The sequence below is a fragment of the Crassostrea angulata genome, chromosome 10 (genome assembly GCF_025612915.1).
Source record: "Crassostrea angulata isolate pt1a10 chromosome 10, ASM2561291v2, whole genome shotgun sequence".
NCBI classification, from domain to species: domain Eukaryota; kingdom Metazoa; phylum Mollusca; class Bivalvia; order Ostreida; family Ostreidae; genus Magallana; species Magallana angulata.
In genome coordinates, this window is record NC_069120.1 from 47,865,314 (window position 1) to 47,885,582 (window position 20,269).

Sequence of the window (20,269 nt, forward strand, 5' to 3'; positions counted from 1 at the left end):
ACCACTAAGCAAGTTTTTCAATTTATCGCTTCGTAAGTCTACAGTTCCAGCCGAATGGAAAATTGCAAACGTTATTCCTGTATTCAAAAAAGGCGCCAGCAATATCGTTAGCAATTATAGGCCGATATCATTATTAAGTGTTCTTCGGAAATGTACGGAAAAGTGTATTTTCAAATACTTACACAACTTCATCCCACCATCGATATTCTTACACCGCACCAAACTGGCTTTAGACCAAATGATTCTGCAGTCAATCAGTTATTAAGTATGAATAGTGATTTTTACAAAGCAGTCGATCAGGGTAAAGAAATTAGAGTTGTATTTGTCGATATAAGCAAGGCTTTTGACAAAGTATGGCACATTGGTCTACTGTACAAGCTTGACAAAGTTGGAGTTCGAGGAGAATTACTCGAATGGTTTAGAAATTGCTTACATGATAGAAAACAGTATGTCGTAATCAATCAGCAAATCAAACAGTGGCTATATTAAGGCTGGGGTACCCAATGGTAGCATACTTGGTCCCTTACTTTTCCTTATATATATAAATGACTTGGTCACCAATATCAAATGTATGGTCAAATTGTTTTCTGACGATACATCACTTTATATTGTTGTTGATAATGCTGATACTTCAGCATGTTTAGTAAATACAGACCCTGAAAAAATACATAAATAGTCAAATCAGTGGCGTGTGTCTTTTAACCCAACAAAAACGGAATGTCTAACCATATCTAATAAAGTCAAGAAACCCTTTCATCCCTCACTAATATTTAATAATGTTTACCTGAATGAAGTAGAAACCCATAAACACCTAGGAGTTATTCTTAGTATTAATTTGTCTTGGAATTTACATTTAGATGAAACATTTAAAAAAAGCCTATTCGCGCCATGGTATGTTGCGAAGACTCAAGTATATTCTTAATATTCTTGATAGAAAATCTTTGCAAAAACTGTATTTTCTATTTGTAAGACCAGTCTTAGAATATGCAGACATTTTATGGGACAAAATACCAGAATACTTGGTCAATAAGATTGAAAGTATGCAATTGGAAGCAGCCAGAATAGTTACGGGAGAGAATAGACTGGCATCTAGACATATGCTATATAAAGAAACAGGATGGGGACCATTATTCAAATTCACAAAATATTTCACAAATGGCTCCTAATTACTTATCTAATATCATCCAATCATTAAAAAACTCAAGGACATGACTACAACACAAGAACAACGAACCCACTGCGAGAATTCAATACAAGAACTAAGCTTTATTTTAATTCATTTTTCCGGCTACAATAAGACAATGGAATGCTTTACCCAAAAATGCACAATCAATTCCTTCATTACATTGCTTTAAGACATACTTACATACCAGTTGAATTAAAATCCCAAATTATCTTTATTTAGGTACCAGAATAGGCCAAACTCTTCACTCTCAACTAGAATGTAGTTGTCTTAATCTTCATTTGTTTCAAAGAAAGTTAATCAACTCGCCTCTGTGTATATGCGGCGAAGTTAAAAGTACTGACCATTTTTATTACACTGTAATACATATTCCAGAGATAGGATCAATATAATCCTGACACTTCCATATTTTCTCAATGTTGAATTATTGTCATAAGGTAACGCCAATTTATCTGAAAGTGAAAACAATATTATCTACCTTGTCCAGAAATTTCTTGTTGAAAGTAAAAGGTTCTGAGTACACCTGTTGATTTACTTTAAGTTGCACGTATGAAGCACGCGTACGACCGTATGTGGTCGAAATTAGATACAATAGTACAAGATTTGTTAACACGATGGAGAGTTGGCCAAAGATACATTTACGTGATTGGTTATCGCGTCAGTGAATTGAGCAAAAGCTTAACGCTAAATTAAATGAGCATGTTTTCATTAAAAAAAAAAATTTAATGAATTTAAAATGCTTACCTTAAGTATTTTCAATGGTCAGTTAAAAGTTAAACGTTAATTTTGTTAAGTTAAAAGTGTGATAAAGAGCTGATATATCTTTGTTGTACAAACAATTAATTTTTTTCACCCTTATTCAAGGAAATATGCAATTTTAAAATATACATATATAGGTCGTTTAAAGAATAAATTCATACCAAATGTTTGAAATGGCGATGAAGCAACAGGAAGATGAAAATATGTACGGATAACTTTGCTTCACGTGATTACTCTCTTACTGTGGAATCATTAGATTTCGTGGTGGCTCAATTTTCGTGGAATTCGTGGGTACCTCTCATCAACGAATTAACATTCTCCACGAATTAATAAATTCGGGTAATAAAGTCATATTTTCTCTGTAGGTTTGAGAGAATACACGAAATTATGTCCCCACGAAGCTGTAAAATTTAAGCAATCCACGAAAATTGGCCCCCACGAAAATTAATGATTCCACAGTATTTATTATATTGATACATTTACATAAGTTATTAATAACAGCTGATTTTTACATGAATATAGTTTTTAAAAGATTGAAATAATTTGGTTGTCTAAAAAGCATTGATGGTAAATAGGTTTTCCTATACTAGAAATCTTTCAAATCTGGACATATCATAATTAATCTATAGTAATATTCATCGACAATATCATTTTTGCATAAATTACAAAATCGTTCATTTTCAGGTACATTGTTCCGTCTGCCTGTCTCAACAGGAACTTTATGATTGCTTCTTCTAAATCTAAGTAATGTAGTGATAGTATTCATAGAAATGCCAGAGTTGATGTAATACAATTAGAGTCCCGTTTTTGTTGGAATTGATCAATCAAACTTCGCGTAATGTCATTTAAAATCCATTTTTCATTTTCTATGAATAAGATTAGGTTCATTTTTTTTCACGGACTTTGTTATCTATAGTTTGTTTAATTCTTGATAAATTTAATATTATATTTTGATAAATTCGTTCGACTTGGTTGAATTCCATTTTCTAATTTTTACTGTCAGATCGTCATTACAATGATATAACTTTAGCATATTCTTTAATTAACGACATTTTACAACTTACACGACATGTTAATGGCCTGTGGATATCAGAGTACAAACAAGTAAATTCTAATATACCTCAAAATGTTAAACGAACTTAAAAAAAAAATCTGCATTACAAATTAAATAGTCAACAGCACTTGCTCTTGTAGTGATGCACTTCCCACTATCTGCATCTCCGTGAACTCTTCTATACATTATATATAAGCTATTTGTTTTACAAAGATTCAACAGCTGTTTTCCCAAAAAAAGTTTTTATCACAACTTTTCTATCAATATTAATGTTAAAAGTATTCAAGTTGTAAACATCAGTTAGGATATCACACTCTGTATCAATCTGTACTTCAAAATTTGACAAAGCATATCATAAAAAGAATCTTTCTTGTCAGATACCCTGGCGTTGAAATCGCCTTTTAAACACAGATAATCAAACTGAGTTATTAATTAAGTACTCAAGTTCTATTTCATGAAATGCTACTGATGAAGTATAATTTAAACATTGAGATGGGATGAATACAAAACCAAATAAAACACCATTCTCACAATCAAGCATTTCACACATTACCATAAACCAGAAAACATATTTACATTCTGTTTCTATTGGCATAATTAAATAAGTTTTTTAGGCATTCGACGACGATACTATCCAACTGGATTCGCGCAAATACCTGTATACGTAAATGTCAAGTTCGATGATGTCCAGGTCGTCTGTTTTTGTTTCGGTGAAACACATTAGATCGTAACGGTTCACTAGTTCAATAAACTGTGGATAGTTGAGACGTCTGTTGGTACCACAAACGTTTATAGATAATAGTTTGAGAATATTTTCAGTATATTGTAGATTAATACCATCAGAAGTATCAGTCTAACAATAGTTAAGAGAGTCGGTGTCATAGAAATTATGCTGATCATCAATCGCGTTTTCATCACACCCTCAACGGTTTCCCTATCTCCTTTGTTCTCCGCCTCCTCGACCTCCGCCCCTGGATCTTTGTGTGAACGTCGGTGCCGCTTTTGATAATCGTCTCGAATAAGCACTCGATTAATAATTGATTACGTAGTGGAATTTGTGGAATCGAGTATTATTCGATTAACTCATTTTTGTACTGTAATCGATTGTCTTCAATTATTTCCCCCTAAAATATGAATGATGCCTCTTCTAAACATAGTGTATAATCTCTTCCAGTTGATTTGGATTTAAAGCTAAAAAGGGATTTTCTTTAAAAATTGATACAAAAATCTGAAACTTTCTTTTTCAATCTTAAGATAACATTTTATATTTGTTACTGCTAATTTAAATTCAAATGTCAAATTATAGTTGATATAGAGAGATCAGTCTTTTAGATTAAGGAAACGAGGTTATCTTTTGTTGGAACAAGTTTAGGTAAAATCTTGACCTTGCACCTTTATCCATCATGATTGGTCTGTTGTTATTGATTTCTTAAAAATTAGAGAGATAGATCTTGATAGCTAAAATATTGCCAATATGTAACACAAAAATCATGTTACCTTGCTTAATGATTTCGATGAATTGTTATTAGAGCTTGTAACTGTTTTAATTTGAATATAAACTGGTGCTATAGTTTATTTGTAATGTAAGATTAGGGTGGTCACAGCTTATTAACTACATTGTGGATTCCTTAACTAACCAGGACAAACACAGATAGTGACACCTACAAACCCCTTTGTCTCTCTTTGGCTAAATATACACAAAATACATGTGCATATATATCCCTCTCCCCCCCTTCTCTCTGTTTCTCTCTCTCAATAATGGTCAATCATTAGGCAGTTCTACTTAGTAATCTCTCTCTCTCTCTCTCTCTCTCTCTCTCTCTCTCTCAATAATGGTCAATCAATAGGTAGTTTTAGTGGTTTTTCTAAGACACATTACGTTAAATGGTGAAAATTGCAAGGCGGAGTGAACACATAGTTAACAACTGATTATCTGATTATGTACTCATGTTAACCAATATCTCTATTTTAGGTGAATGTGGAAAATCAAACTACATGATTACAATCAGTTTTATTTTATTGATGATATTATAAACAACACTTGAAGAGGTTTTTTTTCTCTATTAATATATACATCACAAAATATTTTTGTGAAGAGTAATCGAAAAAGTAATGATATTAATTACACTGAATTTTTAAGTTGTAATCAATTAAATTACCATTACAAGTAATCGAAAATCCCTTCGATTACAGATTACTGTCGATTACTTGAAAAAGAGTAATAATTACAATTGATTACGATTACTCGATTACCATTACCCCATGCCTAGTCTAGTGGGCCCAAAATGTGTCAGCGGATCTAATCGTGGGTTGTTTGTGTCATCACCGGGTGGGGTGTAAATAAATCGCCATCAATGTAGAGTTTGTCGAATATGAGTTGGGTCCGCTTCTGCTGTCTTTTTGCTGATTTATAGTAAGGATAAAATAATTTTTTCTTCTCATATATATCACGGAAATTGTTCATTTATTTCATAATTTCTGTCTTGTTCTCCTTTTAATTTCGAAAAGGCCAATATCCGCACCAGTTCTCGTTCCTTAAATTGTACAAACTCCGCAATGATAGGTGCACCCTGCGCTCCTCTCTATGAACTCGATGGAATTCTACGGTTTGCCTGACGTCTAATTCGTATGCGATGAACTCTTTAAACTTGTCTTCCCAATTTTCATTACCTGTTTCGGCGATTCCATGACAGATTGAGTTGTCCCTCATACTCCTGGACTGTAGATCGACATTCAGATCTTTCATTTCACAACTTACTTTTTGCAATTGGGCAGAACGATTAGCGTTTGTTGATTTAAGAGTCTGTATGCTACGTAGTGTTCTTTTTAATTTCTGAATTATTTTCTTCACTCTTATCTTATTTTTTACTGGTGAATTTGACACTTTTTTCTAGCTTTTGTACAGTTCTTTTCAGTTCATTTACATCATTGGTGACAGCGGTCATCTTGTTCTCAAATGAGTTGATTTTTGATTCGATATAATTGTCAAGTTTATCAATTTTTTGAACATTTGGTCTAATGTTATAATCTGTGAATTATTCTTTAAATAATAGTCCACATATTCATCACGCTTTGGTCTGCATGTTTAGAAGAGATCAATTTTGTTAAGACAATAAATAAAGACTTTGTATTTTGTGATATGGCGATACTGTTTATTGAATATCTAAATATTTATGAGTAAAAGACCAATGAATCAAAGAAGGGAATGAGCACTACACGAGGGAAAAATCATTAGACTTTAACAACTGAATGGAATGACCAAATTAATTTTCTGTGGGGAAAAATTTCAAATATCTTATATATACCGTTACTATCTATTGATACACAAAATATAACGCACCTTAATTGTAATCGGGTACTCGGAGATATTTCGTAAACAATACGTATTAAATGATGTAGCTTTTTCTAAAAGTTTATCAGTAATTCAATGCTATAGAAATATTATGAATTATTCAGAGTGTTCTCTTGTTATCTGGTTCTACCTATAAATGAGGAAAATGAATAAATAAATATCCCTGATAGCGACACTTCGCTCCTATCACGAAATCCTGGTAATTACCCCCAGAGGTGCAGTGTATCAAACCTTGGCACGTGGACTTAAATAACTAGTTAAAGCGGGTCTATTGAAAAACTGTACTATTGAAACTATTGAAGTCTATTCTAGGTTAGTGTACCTTTTGAAAAATCCATAGCATATCAAATTAGTATGTGGTAGATATTGTTAGAAAATATATTTTTGATAGTCTTTTCACAAAAATTATTTTCAAAGATTAAAAAAAAACATGTCAGACAGAAAAACAAGTGGGAAGGTATTTTTTTTTATTTTTTACTCATTTTTTATATTTTTATTTTTCATTTAATTGTTTTTTTTTTTTAAAGACAGGCAGTCACAATTGCACATAACGTGAATGTTAACTAAAGTTGTGTTTTGTATTAAACGTCTGTTCTTCAATGCTGGTATTACAGTACTATCACACGTATGAAAATTATTATTTTTGTTTGCATAAATGTCATTTCCAATAAGTATAAAGCGTCACGATCGGGTAGTTGCAGAATTAACACGATATATACAAGACGTCAGACATAGAAATTATGGTACATATGCACATTTCCCATAAATTTTATTCATGATTTAAAGCATATATATTTCAAGCCAATTAAAACCCCGGCGCAAAAACTATCAAACTTAATCACAAGAATCTATTAATATTAATTCAAAATTTACTCGTAATTCCGATAAATCCCCTTTATAACGTAGTGGTTTTAAAAGATAATTGCAATGGTCTCTGCAGTGCATCGAAGACTCCTTATGGATGCAATGATAATGATTTTGATTTTCCGGGCCTTTAAATCATCCTAGCCTAGCACCATAAACGTTCGTAAACATATGGGGCAACATTTAGTGTAAGACTGTATAGTGTAGAATCAAACAATCGCGAAGATCAGTTTTCTCAGTCTTTCTATATTCTAAACATCAAATTGAACTGTATGTTGTTTTGATTTTCATTCAGATTGTCAAAGTAAAAGAATAAACTGAATAACACATGTAAATAGTTTCATTTTGACAATAGTAAACATACTCATCAAAAGTTAACCTATTACATCTATTCCGTCTATTTCTCTGAAAAAAAGAATGGAAAAGACAAAAATTAAAAAAAAAAATTGAAATGAAGTCCGAAGCACCAAATTTAAGAGCTCCGCCAATAATGTAAATAAGTTTTTCAAGTAATTTTACAAAAACAAAATTAAAACAACATTTTTAATCTCTTTATCACAATATTTATATATTTTGATAACTCACTTAACATCAGCTTCACACACAAATCTATATGCTCGTTTGCAGTCAACATCAATCCATTTTCCATGAACACTCTTTTCTAGAGCGACGCAGTTTTCTCCGGTGTGTCCGTTCGGTTCTCCTGGAAACCATCCATTCACTTGTATGACGTTTTGATTGGAGGAGTAAATCCATCTATCTTCCTCTATCATGTCGGATATACCAATCCAAAAGCTGGAAGCTGTAGTATAAATGGAAGAAGCAAATGAAAGAGTTAAGAAAATTGGATTTGAGATGTAACATGTTCTACAAACCATGGCCTTTTTGCCGTTTGTATGTTTCAAATATTACGATGACTACGATTATTGTACTTACGATAGACTTGACTATGACTTATCAGAAAGTGAGATTCGGCGTCGGTCAATGGTTCTGCTAGCTTTGAGTGAAACACATAACAAAGTCCCTGCAACAGAGTAACCATTAAGGTCATAAAATGGCTATGAAATTGTCAGCGACACAAAACGTACATGGAATGTTAACGTTGCTTTAATTAAAAAAAAAAACAAGAGCCCATATGCCAGATCGCTCTCCTAAACAGTAGTTCATTGTCTAGTAATTTAGTTTGTAAATATTTTCAAATATATTTCAAAGATGATACATTGATACCCTCTTGGGGTCTAAGTATTAGTCTTTGATCACAGTTTAAACAATCAAAAATCTACCCTTTCTAAGAATGCTTGCATAGTAATTGTAGCATTGTACTTATTGAGAAAAAGATTTTTAAACATTTTAGCTTCATAATTCTATGTAAAACTTGGGGCCCCAAGTATAAGCCCGGGATTTACAATTTCAACAATTCAGAATTTACATTATTTGATTATTTGAGGATGATTGCATAGTGATCTCAACAATTGTAGCTGTGTAGTTTTTGAAAAGAAATTTTTAAATATTATCGCTATCTTTTCCTAGTATATTAAATTTTGAGCCCCTACTGATGGCCCAAATTTTCCAATAAATAATATACATTAATTGAGGTAATAGTAATCTCACAAATGTTATCATTGTAGTTCTTGATAAAAAATGTCCTAAACAATTTCCCTATATATTTTTATGTTAAACTTAAAAACTCTTTAAACGTTCCAGTTTAAGTTTAGGGTCACAATTTGAAAAAAATTAAAATCTGCATTTTATTTATTTGCATATTTGCATAGTAATCTCAAAAATTGTAGCATTCTGGTTCTTGAGAAGATTTTTTTTAAACATTTTCCCTTACTTATTTCTATGATAAATAATTAACATCTCTTGTGGCCTAAGTATTAATTTGGGAGTCACTACTCTAACAATTTAAAATTTACATTATAGGAAGTGTTTGCATAGTTATATAAAAAATTGTAGCATTGTAGTTCTGGAGAAGAAAATTTTAAACATTTTCCCTAAATGTTTCTATGTTAAACTTGGAATCCTTTTTTGGGGGCCCAGGTCTTGGTACGGGGGTCACAATTTAAGCTTTGGTGTAAATATTGGCATTTCTTGTGCAGTGATTTTCAACATTCTGAAGAAGATTTTCAAAGATATTCACCCTTTATTTCACTGTTTTGCAATTATCTCCCCTACAAAATGGTTGTGCCCTTTATTTTTAAAATTCCCCTTTCTATAAGAATGCTTTGTATTAAGTTAGAGAAGAAGTAAGAAATGTAAAAACAGTCAGAAAGACTGACGAACGACGGACAACTGATGATTAGAAAAGCTCAGTTGAACCATCGGTTTAGGTGAGCTAAAATGTTTTAATTTATTATACCCCCGCTCCGAAGGAGAGGGGGTATACTGTTTTACCCTTGTGTGTCTGTCTGTCCGTCTGTCCGTCCGTAACAAAAATTTCTGTCGCATTTATCTCAGCAACTATTTATCGCAGATGCTTGAAATTTTAACACAGCGTTTGTTAAGGCATGCCATATCGTGGGATATATTTTTGTACCAATCGGACGTCAACTTCCTGTAAAATGACAACTTTGCTTATTTTTTAACCAAAATTTTCAAACAAATTTTCGTCAAAGATTTCTCAGCAACTGTTTATCGCAGATGCTTGAAATTTTTACACAGTATTTGTATAGGCATGCCATATCGTGGGATATATTTTTGTACCAATCAGACGTCAACTTCCTGTTAAATGACGACTTTGCTTATTTTTTAGCAAAAATTTTCAAACAAATTTCCGTCAAAGAATTCTCAGCAACTGTTTATCGCAGATGCTTGAAATTTTTACACAGTATTTGTATAGGCATGCTATATTGTGGGATATATTTTTGTATCAATCGGACGTCAACTTCCTGTTAAATGATGACTTTGTTTATTTTTTGCCAAAATTTTCAAACAAATTTTCGTCAAAGATTTCTCAGCAGCTATTTATCGCAGATGCTTGAAATTTTTACACAGTGTTTGTTAAGGCATGCCATATTGTGGGATATATTTTTGTACCAATCTTCCCTTTAAATGAGTACTTTGTTTATTTTAGCCAAAATTTTCAAACAAATTTTCCTCAAAGATTTCTCAGCAGCTATTTATTGCAGATGCTTGAAATTTTAACACACTATTTTTTTAAGCATGCCATATTGTGGGATATATTTCTGTACCAATCGGATGCCAGCTTTCTGTTAAATGTCGACTTTGCTTATTTTGCATATTCACATCAGAGCGGGGGTATCACTAGTGAGCATTGGCTCACAGATTTCTTGTTTATTTTGTTCACAACAATTTTATAGTAAGGATTCGATACTTGAGTGTGAAGAATAATTTAAGTATTGTTTGATGAATAATTGAACATAATGTGGCCATTTTATTTTTAATAACTGTTTGCTCTGACAATGCGTGTGTTTCTATACAATGCCATTTTAACATACCTCTGCTTCCCCCCAAGATCGGGAGTCATGGCTGAACCAGTAGCATTTGTTCTGAAACTGAATCCATCCTACATTACATCCAACACCTGTATATCAATGGATTCAAATATATGAAAAAATCTATGTTTTCATTTATAGTTTATATAAGCAACATCGTATTTCAAAGGTGTGTAAATATTTCATTTGCATCCCTGTTATCAGAAAAGTGTAAGGGTTGCCTTTAAAGGGAGATAACTCACGGATTCTCATTATGGCGCAGGACAAATTTCCCTTTATTTCATATATGACGTCAAAATCTATATAACGTTATTATTGATTTAAGATTTTTTTATTTCGCGGGGTTTTGTTGTTTACAGTAAAAAAGTAACCCCTAGAACACAGGCATTTTATCAATTTTCAAAGAAACGGTGTCAGCAAAATATGGTTTTAAATAGTGTTTTAGAAACACCATAGTACACATATACTAAGTTAAGTATTTCCAAACATCGGTGGACTAGGAGAGGATTAGATTACTAGATGTTTACATTATATCAGTCTAAAATTTTGAATTTTGTACCAAATTATTACTATGATATGAATAGTGACATTGTTCTCGAACATTTAAAGCATAAATAATCCCCTTAATAGTCACACATAAAATGTACGTATTTTACGAAATTATTTACAATTCATCAACTTAACAGTTTAAAATCATTAACTTTAACCTTTCGTAGTTATAAAATAGGTGTGCCAAAATATATTGAATTTTTTAAGAAAAAGACTTTAGTATTGTAAACAAATTAGTATATGTTACTTTCGTACAATTATTAAAAAATGCAAGCCGCAACCCATACCAGAATGAAAAAAAAACCAATACAACACTTACAATGAATTTGTTTGATCGAACAAACTAAAGCGACAATAACAAATACAGCATTAATCGTCATGGCTTATATAAATCATTCCCAGAATCGCTGTGAAGTCAGTATGTATGCAATGTTGAGATAAGAGTGTCTGTACTACAAAGGATTATAAGGTCACTATCATCGACCTCTGAAGTGAGTTGTCTTTACTATTACCCCCCCCCCCCCCTCTTAAATAACCCATTGCAAAGAAAAAAACAGTACTAGTGTGCTGTCTATAGTTTAAAATTTAAATTCTTCAGAAATATTTTTGTACAAGTTAACCACTCTGAGTTTAGTATATCCGGTAATCCTTTTTGGTACAAGTTAACTACAACGTATATCTGGTCAATCACTCACTTCCTGTCAGCCTTACTGACCAGTCCGGTCTCACTTTGTCTATCGGCTTCAATCTTGTTAGATGCGTGCCTCGAGCCACTAAGTAAGTCTTTTTTATTGAAGTTATTGCTTAAATCTGTCAGTATTTAATTGTATTTTTGAAGTATAGTTACAGATGGAAATTTTATTATGCAGATAAAACATTCTCAAAAGTATGGCACGCCATTATGGTCTTTAAAGTAATTTACATATTTTTTCTATGTATGAAGTAAGGTTCTATATTTTCCTATTTAGTAATTTGTTATCTCTATTTGTTGTAGTTTTTTACCAATATTATTCACGACGGCAACGTTTTCCACACAAAATAAACTATGAAACCCGTGTGACTTTTGTTTGCGTTGTGCGTTGTGCAAGGTTAGCTATCTGCCTGCACCAGGCAGAATAGTAAAAAATTAGTGAATTCGTTTGGCATGTCTGCTGCGGATCGACGGATACGGAAACTCACACCCAAAGGCCTCGTCATGTTCAACGAACAGTGTGAAAAATTGAAAAGTAAAACCGATGAAACCTGGGCGGAAGTGGAGGATGCGCTTGTAACATCTGGAACATGCGCAAAGGACTTCCACAAAATAAGAGAAGTAGAACGTTTAATTTCTGTGAAATTCAAAGATTTCTGTATCGCTAGTGAAGACTATAAGAAATATCTACTTTCTCAAAATACAGAGGATGCGGTCAACTTGTTAAATGAATTAGAAGTTTCAATGAACAAATGTTTTTCAATTGTAAAAAGAACAAGTGATGAGTTGAAGGAAACCAAATTTGAACTCCTTGAAACACTAAGTCATGTGTCGTCTAATGTATCAAGTTTTCAAAGAGCTAAAGCGCAAGCTGAAAGGGCGAAACTAGAACTGATCAAGAAAGAAGGTGAGCTTTTAAAACAAAAAACTGATATCGAAGCAAAAATTAGTATCGTCAGACAGGAGAAAGAAATCATCTCAGCAGAAGCGGACTTCACAGAAGAAGAAAAGATTGATCTTCCGATCTACTCAAGGGAACAGATGACGAGTGCGTTTATCCTCAAACACGACCATAACCCATCAAATACCGAGGATGGCCACATTCAACAAAATCAACCATATTTTGAACAGAATCCACCAATCAGTGTTCAACATCCAGAGGCGGATGGCCGACATCCGGGATATCTAAATGCAGTTAATCAAGGTTGTGTTCCTTCAATTCCAATTCATCAAATGCATCAATTGTGTGCGCCTTCTAATTCAGTGAATCCAGTTTGTTCTACCTCGATTTCAGTGCCTCAAGTTTGTGCTTCTCAAAATTCAGTGTCTCAAGTGAATGTCCCTTTAAATTCAGTGTCTCAAGTGAGTGTTCCTTCAAATTCAGTGCCTCAGATGCGTGTTCCAAATTCAGTTGATCAACGGAGTGCTCCATTGGATGCAGCTTCTCGAGTGTTCGTTCCCTCGAATTCAATGCGTCAAGTTTGTGTTACTACAAATTCATTGCCTCATGTAATTACCGCTCCAAATCTAGTACCACCACGGACCGACAACACTTCGACAATGGCCGACTTTTCAAAGTTTTTGCTACGCAAGGATTTTCTACTCACAAGATTCACCAACTTTGATGATCGTCCAGAAAATTTCAATTCTTGGAGTTCTTCATTCCGGAGTGTTATTCTAGAACTTGGTGTCACAGAGTTTGAGGAAATGGATCTACTTGTGAAATGGTTGGGTCCAGAGTCGTCAAAGTTTGCACGCACACTGCGCTCCGCAAACACCCACAATCCTAGCCTAGGTGTAAAGCGTATTTGGGATAGACTGAACGATAAATATGGGAGACCTGAGATGGTGGAACATGCTCTAAAACAGAAACTACACTCGTTTCCAACCCTCAAAAATAAAGATCATGCCAAATTGTATGATCTCGTGGACATTCTCACCGAAATTGAATCGGCGATGACTAATCCAAAATACGAAATTTGTCTGAGCTACTTCAATTCATCTACTGGAGTACTACCCATAGTTGCCAAACTACCCATATCTCTACAAGACAAGTGGACCTCTCAAGCAGCTGGATATAAAAAACGGAATGATGTAGCATTCCCTCCATTTTCCTTTTTTGTCGAGTTCATCCGTGAAATGTGTGAAATCCGTAACGATCCTGGACTTGTATGTCAACCGTCCACAAACACAAACATGGCATACAGCAAACCTAGACCTACTGGCGCAGTCATTTCTCGTAAAGTTGAAATTGTATCATCAACTCCATCAACACGTTGTCCCATACACAATGCTGGACATTCTTTGAACGAATGCCGTGGCTTCAAAAGAAAATCACTACGTGAGCGTCAAAACATTCTACGTGATAAGAAATTATGTTTCCGATGTTGTGCCTCACCAAGTCATGTGTCCAAAAATTGTACAGCGGACATTAAATGTGATATTTGTGGTAATCCTTATCATGTCACAGCGATGCACATTGATCGTCGTCCTTCAAACCCCGAATCCCCTACACCAGTCTCAACAGCAAAAACTGCCTTAAGCAATGGCGGGGAGTATGAAGAAGGAAAACATGGGAGTCGTTCTTGCGGGAAGATCGTTTTAGTGGACGTGTTTTGTCAATCAAATCCTGCGAAAGTTATCCGTGTTTATGCGACAATCGATGACCAGAGCAACCGGACGTTGGTGTCCCCTTATTTGATAGATCGACTCGGAGTTACAGGAGAATGTAAACCCTACACTCTTACGTCATGCTCCGGTGTAACGACAGTCGCTGGACGCCGTGTGAACGGATTATGTGTCAAAGCCTTGGATGGTACAACTACATTCAACTTACCGGAAGTCATTGAATGTGATTCTATTCCTAGTGAGCATCTAGAAATACCTACTCCCAAAGTCGCTCAATCACAACCGCATCTACAATGCATTGCACCTTTCATACCACCCCTAGATCGCAACGTGAATGTTGAACTGCTCATAGGACGTGACTTAACCGATGTACATCATGTGCGCGAACAAATTACTGGCAGCCAAGGTCAACCCTTTGCTCAACGTCTTCCACTAGGATGGGTCGTCATTGGTGAAATTTGTATTGATAAAGTTCATCCTCCAAAGGAAGTGAATGTAAACAAAACGCATAGTCTTAATGACGGAAGGTGCACCACCTTTCCAGTGTGTCACAACAATATCAATGTCAAGGACAATGATGATGACATATTCATACGAACACCATTTGACAACAAGATTGGACCTTCTGTTGAGGACCGCAAGTTTGTAGCTCTTATGGACGCAGAGTTCCACAAAGACACTGATGGTTTTTGGTCCGCACCATTACCTTTCAAGGAGTCAAAACCAGTGTTGCCTAACAATTATTCACAGGCCTGGAAACGTGCTTTGATCCTCAACACAAGTTTAAAGAAAGATCATCACAAACGTCAACACTTCTTTGCATTCATGTCAAAAGTCTTAGCTAGTGGGGCAGCAGAAGTTGCTCCTTCCGACATACCTGGGGAATGCTGGTATTTACCCCTTTTTGGGGTGTACAATTCGAAAAAACCGGATCAAATCCGAGGAGTATTCGACTCGTCGGCTGTGTTTCAAGACGTTTCATTGAACAGTGTGTTAATGTCTGGACCAGACTTAACAAACAACCTTGTTGGAATCCTCATGCGTTTCCGTGAAAATGCAATTGCTATCAGTGGTGACATTCAGCAAATGTTTTATGCATTTCGTGTTCATGAGGATCATCGTGATTACCTCAGATTCTTTTGGTACGAGGATAACAACTTTGAAAAACCTTTAATACAATACCGAATGAAAGCTCACGTTTTCGGTAACACACCATCTCCAGCTGTTGCCACCTATGGACTTCGAAAAGCATCATCTGTTGGTGACGATGATGTTCGTAAATTTGTTTACAACAACTTTTACGTCGATGATGGACTGACGTCGCTTGCTACAGAATCAGAAGCAATCAACCTGATGAGAAAAACACAAGCAACACTGAAAAACAACGGAAACATTCGTCTCCACAAAATCGCTTCAAACAGTGTGAATGTGATGAAATCATTTCCTATAGATGATCTAGGAAGCGATTTGAAGGAACTAAATCATTGTGCAGACATATGCAACTTACCTGTACAACACAGTTTAGGAATGCACTGGGACTTAAACTGTGATATGTTTGTGTTCAAAATCTCTAATGCTGAAAAACCTTACACCCGCAGAGGCCTTCTATCTACAATGAACAGTATCTTTGATCCAATGGGATTTATTTCTCCAGTCACTATCAGTGGAAAAATTCTACACCGTGAACTTGTATCACCTGGATGTCACTGGGATGAACCACTTACGGAGGAACATTTGAGAAGATGGCGAATCTGGATTGATTCATTACAATCTGTTAATAACTTCAGAGTTCCCCGAATGATTGTAGCCACTTCCATTTCTTTGGCTCATTAAGTGGATGTTCATGTCTTTTCAGACGCGTCAGAACATGCGATAGCTGCGGTGGCATATCTTCAAGTGACAGATGAATTTGGAGAAACTTCTCTTGGATTTCTAATGGGAAAATCTAAACTGGCACCTCTGAAAGGTCACACAATACCGAGACTCGAACTGTGCGCAGCAGTTCTCGCAACAGAATTAGGAGAAGCAGTTTGTGACTACTTGAAGATTCCTCAAGATCGATTTCATTACTATACTGACAGTAGAATCGTCTTGGGTTACATTTGTAACAAAACCCGTAGATTTTTTGTGTATGTTACAAACCGTGTGGAAAAAATTCACAAAGTCTCGTCTCCGTCTCAGTGGTCTTACGTCTCAACTGACAAAAATCCAGCTGATGTTGCAACAAGATATTCACATACAGCAATTACCACATCTCTACAGCGCTGGATAACTGGACCCCAATGGTTGAAAAATTCTTCGGATATGATCAAAACTGTCTATCCTCTCATCAATCCTGAAACTGACACAGAAATCCGCCAAGATGTTATTTCTAGCAAAACTCAAATTACAACTGAGATCGTCTTTGACTCCCGTCGTTTTGCTAAGTTCTCAACCTGGAAAAATCTCGTTGTGGCCTTTAAGACTTTGAAACGTTTTGTCAGAGATAAATTTCAAGTGAGCAGTGAAAGTGAAGACGAACCAGATATCTACAGAGAAACCGAAATGTTCATCATTAAACAAATTCAACAGGAGTCGTACAGTAAGGAAATAGAAAACCTGAATAGTGGCCAACCAATTCCCAGAAACAGCAAAGTGTCACGACTTGACCCATTCCTTGATTCATTCGGAGTTCTGCGTGTTGGAGGGAGACTTAAACTAAGTCCTGAGTTATCTCTGGGAGAGAAGAATCCAATCCTCATTCCAAATCAAAACTACATAGCAAAACTTCTCGTACTCCACTTCCATGAAGTTATTCGTCATCAAGGACGCCATCTAACCGCCGGGGCCATCAGAGCAGCAGGATATTGGATAACGGGCTGTAAAAGACTTGTGTATTTCATTCTATCCAATTGTGTAAAGTGTCGTCGACTTCGTGGTAGCCTTGCTTCACAAAAGATGGCAGACCTACCTGTGGAACGACTTACCCCTTGTCCTCCATTTACCTACGTTGGTGTCGACTGTTTTGGACCTTGGGATGTTGTCACGCGTCGAACACGTGGTGGTTCTGCGAACTCTAAACGATGGGCCGTATTGTTTGCGTGTTTATCATGCCGTGGTGTCCACATAGAAGTAATTGAGGAGATGACTACTTCGTCATTCATCAACGCCTTACGTCGCTTTACATCTATTAGAGGAAAAGTGAAAGAGTTTTATTCAGACAGAGGGACTAATTTCATTGGTGGAACTCGTGAACTTGGAATAAATGCTGTTTTTGTAGAAGACCCCTCGATTAAATCCTTCTTACAGTTGCAAGGAGCAGTTTGGAAATTTAACACTTCGTTCTCTTCTCACATGGGAGGCGCTTGGGAGCGCTTAATTGGTGTAATCAGACGAATCATTGATTCAATCTTACTGGATTCTAAGCACACAAGAATTACCCATGAAGTCCTTAGCACGTTTATGGCTGAAGCGACAGCGATAGTCAACGCCCGTCCACTGGTACCTGTATCCACCGACCCTGAAGCACCTTGCGTTTTGTCTCCAGCTGTTTTACTTACTCAAAAAACCGTTGATTCAAACGAGGATTTTAAAAATCTCAGTGTCAGCGAAGTTTATAACATTCAGTGGAAATTTGTTCAGTCTCTAGCGGAGAAATTTTGGTGTCGTTGGAAAAATGAATACCTGCAGAGTCTACAAGTGCGACGAAAATGGAAAGACACTCGAGATAACATCCAAGTTGGTGATGTCGTTCTTTTGAAGGACCGTGATGCACATCGCAACCATTGGCCGACAGGACTTGTTGAAAGAGTGTTTCCTAGCAAAGATGGACTTGTGCGCAAACTTGAAGTTCGTGTTATCAAAGATGGACAGTCGCGTATATATGTGCGTCCGATTTCTGAAATTATATTTTTGTGTCATTCCATTTAATGCTTATTGTGTTGTGACAATTTACAAAAACAGTTTCATGAACAACTTTTTGTGAATAGAGTACGGTTTATGCATTTAAGTGATATTTTCATATCAGACGGGGAGTGTGCTGTCTATAGTTTAAAATTTAAATTCTTCAGAAATATTTTTGTACAAGTTAACCACTCTGAGTTTAGTATATCCGGTAATCCTTTTTGGTACAAGTTAACTACAACGTATATCTGGTCAATCACTCACTTCCTGTCAGCCTTACTGACCAGTCCGGTCTCACTTTGTCTATCGGCTTCAATCTTGTTAGATGCGTGCCTCGAGCCACTAAGTAAGTCTTTTTTATTGAAGTTATTGCTTAAATCTGTCAGTATTTAATTGTATTTTTGAAGTATAGTTACAGATGGAAATTTTATTATGCAGATAAAACATTCTCAAAAGTATGGCACGCCATTATGGTCTTTAAAGTAATTTACATATTTTTTCTATGTATGAAGTAAGGTTCTATATTTTCCTATTTAGTAATTTGTTATCTCTATTTGTTGTAGTTTTTTACCAATATTATTCACGACGGCAACGTTTTCCACACAAAATAAACTATGAAACCCGTGTGACTTTTGTTTGCGTTGTGCGTTGTGCAAGGTTAGCTATCTGCCTGCACCAGGCAGAATAACTAGTAAAACCCATTAATAAAAATAAAAAACTAGATGCTGTCATTAGACAGTAATACCCGCACCAAGTGTTTGCCCCTAAATAACACTGTTTTGTACCAGTTTAATTAAAAGTGAAGGCCACATGCAAGCTCCGGCAATACATTTAAAAATTATAATTTTCATAACTGAAGGATGAGATCCCTTCCCATATGATAATACACATGAGCAGCACTTTATGTGCAATTTAGGGTTGAACTGTTTGCACTGAATTTTCAGTTAATCAATAATCTTAACATTTCATGTCATAGAAAGTATAATGGTCTATATAATTATTACAAACAAAATTAAAAATTAAATAATGCCCTCTCCCCGTGGCGGTTGTCGGTTTTAGATTTGTTTCTGTGTACCTACATGTACATCATCATGTGCACAGATTTAGAGAAGGGGTGGGAGTGAGGGGTCCAGACCACCCCCCACCCCCCCCCCCCATGAAAATTCATTTATATCAATAGTAAAATTACCGAAAATTACTCCTTGGACCCCAATGCTCTTACAGACATGTAAACGTTCTAACCCATTGCGCTTCAATGTTAGGTAACATTATTTGGGGGGTAAATATTTTATTAATATTTAATATACTTTATTGTTTATCTGAAGAGGAAGTATACATCACGATATACAGGTGTCCTGCACCACCTTAAAGCTGTTATTTACCTAATAAAATAGTGTAAGTGGATTTGAAGAATAGGTCATAGAAATACATGCATGTTACAAAAAACTGATCTTTGTGTGAAGTTACGTACACAACACAGGTCTGCAGGTCTCATTAGCGGGTACTAGTTTTACCCAGCTCTCCGATAAGATATGGATTCACGTGTATACATACATGTACGTGTATACATGTGTTTTCCATATGCAGAAAAGGATTAATTAAGATCAGCTAAAGGAATTCATTATTGTGTTTTAATTGGATTATCATTTTGATGTTGACCAATATAGGTAAGCAATAATACATGTAGTAGCAGTAGCACACTATAATGAGATACCAGCATACATAAGTTCTACTTTCACTTTCTAAAATGTGATCTCCCTTTGACAGCATACTGTATCATCATCTTTTAATATTTGAATAAGCTTATCATCGTTACCTATCCTATCGCATTTGTAAAGTTTCTGTCATTTTA

At 35.2% G+C, this 20,269-nt stretch overlaps 3 protein-coding genes across 3 annotated transcripts; 2 read left to right on the forward strand and 1 right to left on the reverse strand.

Moving 5' to 3' along the window:
- Positions 1–7,534: 7,534 nt before the first annotated feature.
- On the reverse strand, positions 7,535–11,688 carry LOC128167317 (asialoglycoprotein receptor 2-like). The gene is made up of 5 exons (XM_052832962.1): positions 11,536–11,688; positions 10,671–10,756; positions 8,149–8,236; positions 7,798–8,014; positions 7,535–7,617 (listed from the first exon to the last, which is right to left on the reverse strand). Exons 1-5 carry the CDS (start codon positions 11,594–11,596, stop codon positions 7,587–7,589), a joined length of 483 nt encoding a protein of 160 aa, XP_052688922.1. The 5' UTR covers positions 11,597–11,688; the 3' UTR covers positions 7,535–7,586.
- A 93-nt stretch (positions 11,689–11,781) lies between these two features.
- Positions 11,782–16,368, forward strand: LOC128167316 (uncharacterized). Its single transcript, XM_052832961.1, has 2 exons — positions 11,782–11,993; positions 12,211–16,368. The coding sequence occupies exon 2, from the start codon at positions 12,361–12,363 to the stop codon at positions 16,366–16,368; it is 4,008 nt and encodes a 1,335-aa protein (XP_052688921.1). The 5' UTR covers positions 11,782–11,993; positions 12,211–12,360.
- Positions 16,369–16,839: 471 nt separating this feature from the next.
- On the forward strand, positions 16,840–18,444 carry LOC128166015 (uncharacterized). The gene has a single exon (XM_052830932.1). The coding sequence runs from the start codon at positions 16,840–16,842 to the stop codon at positions 18,442–18,444; it is 1,605 nt and encodes a 534-aa protein (XP_052686892.1).
- The last annotated feature ends 1,825 nt before the right edge of the window (positions 18,445–20,269 follow it).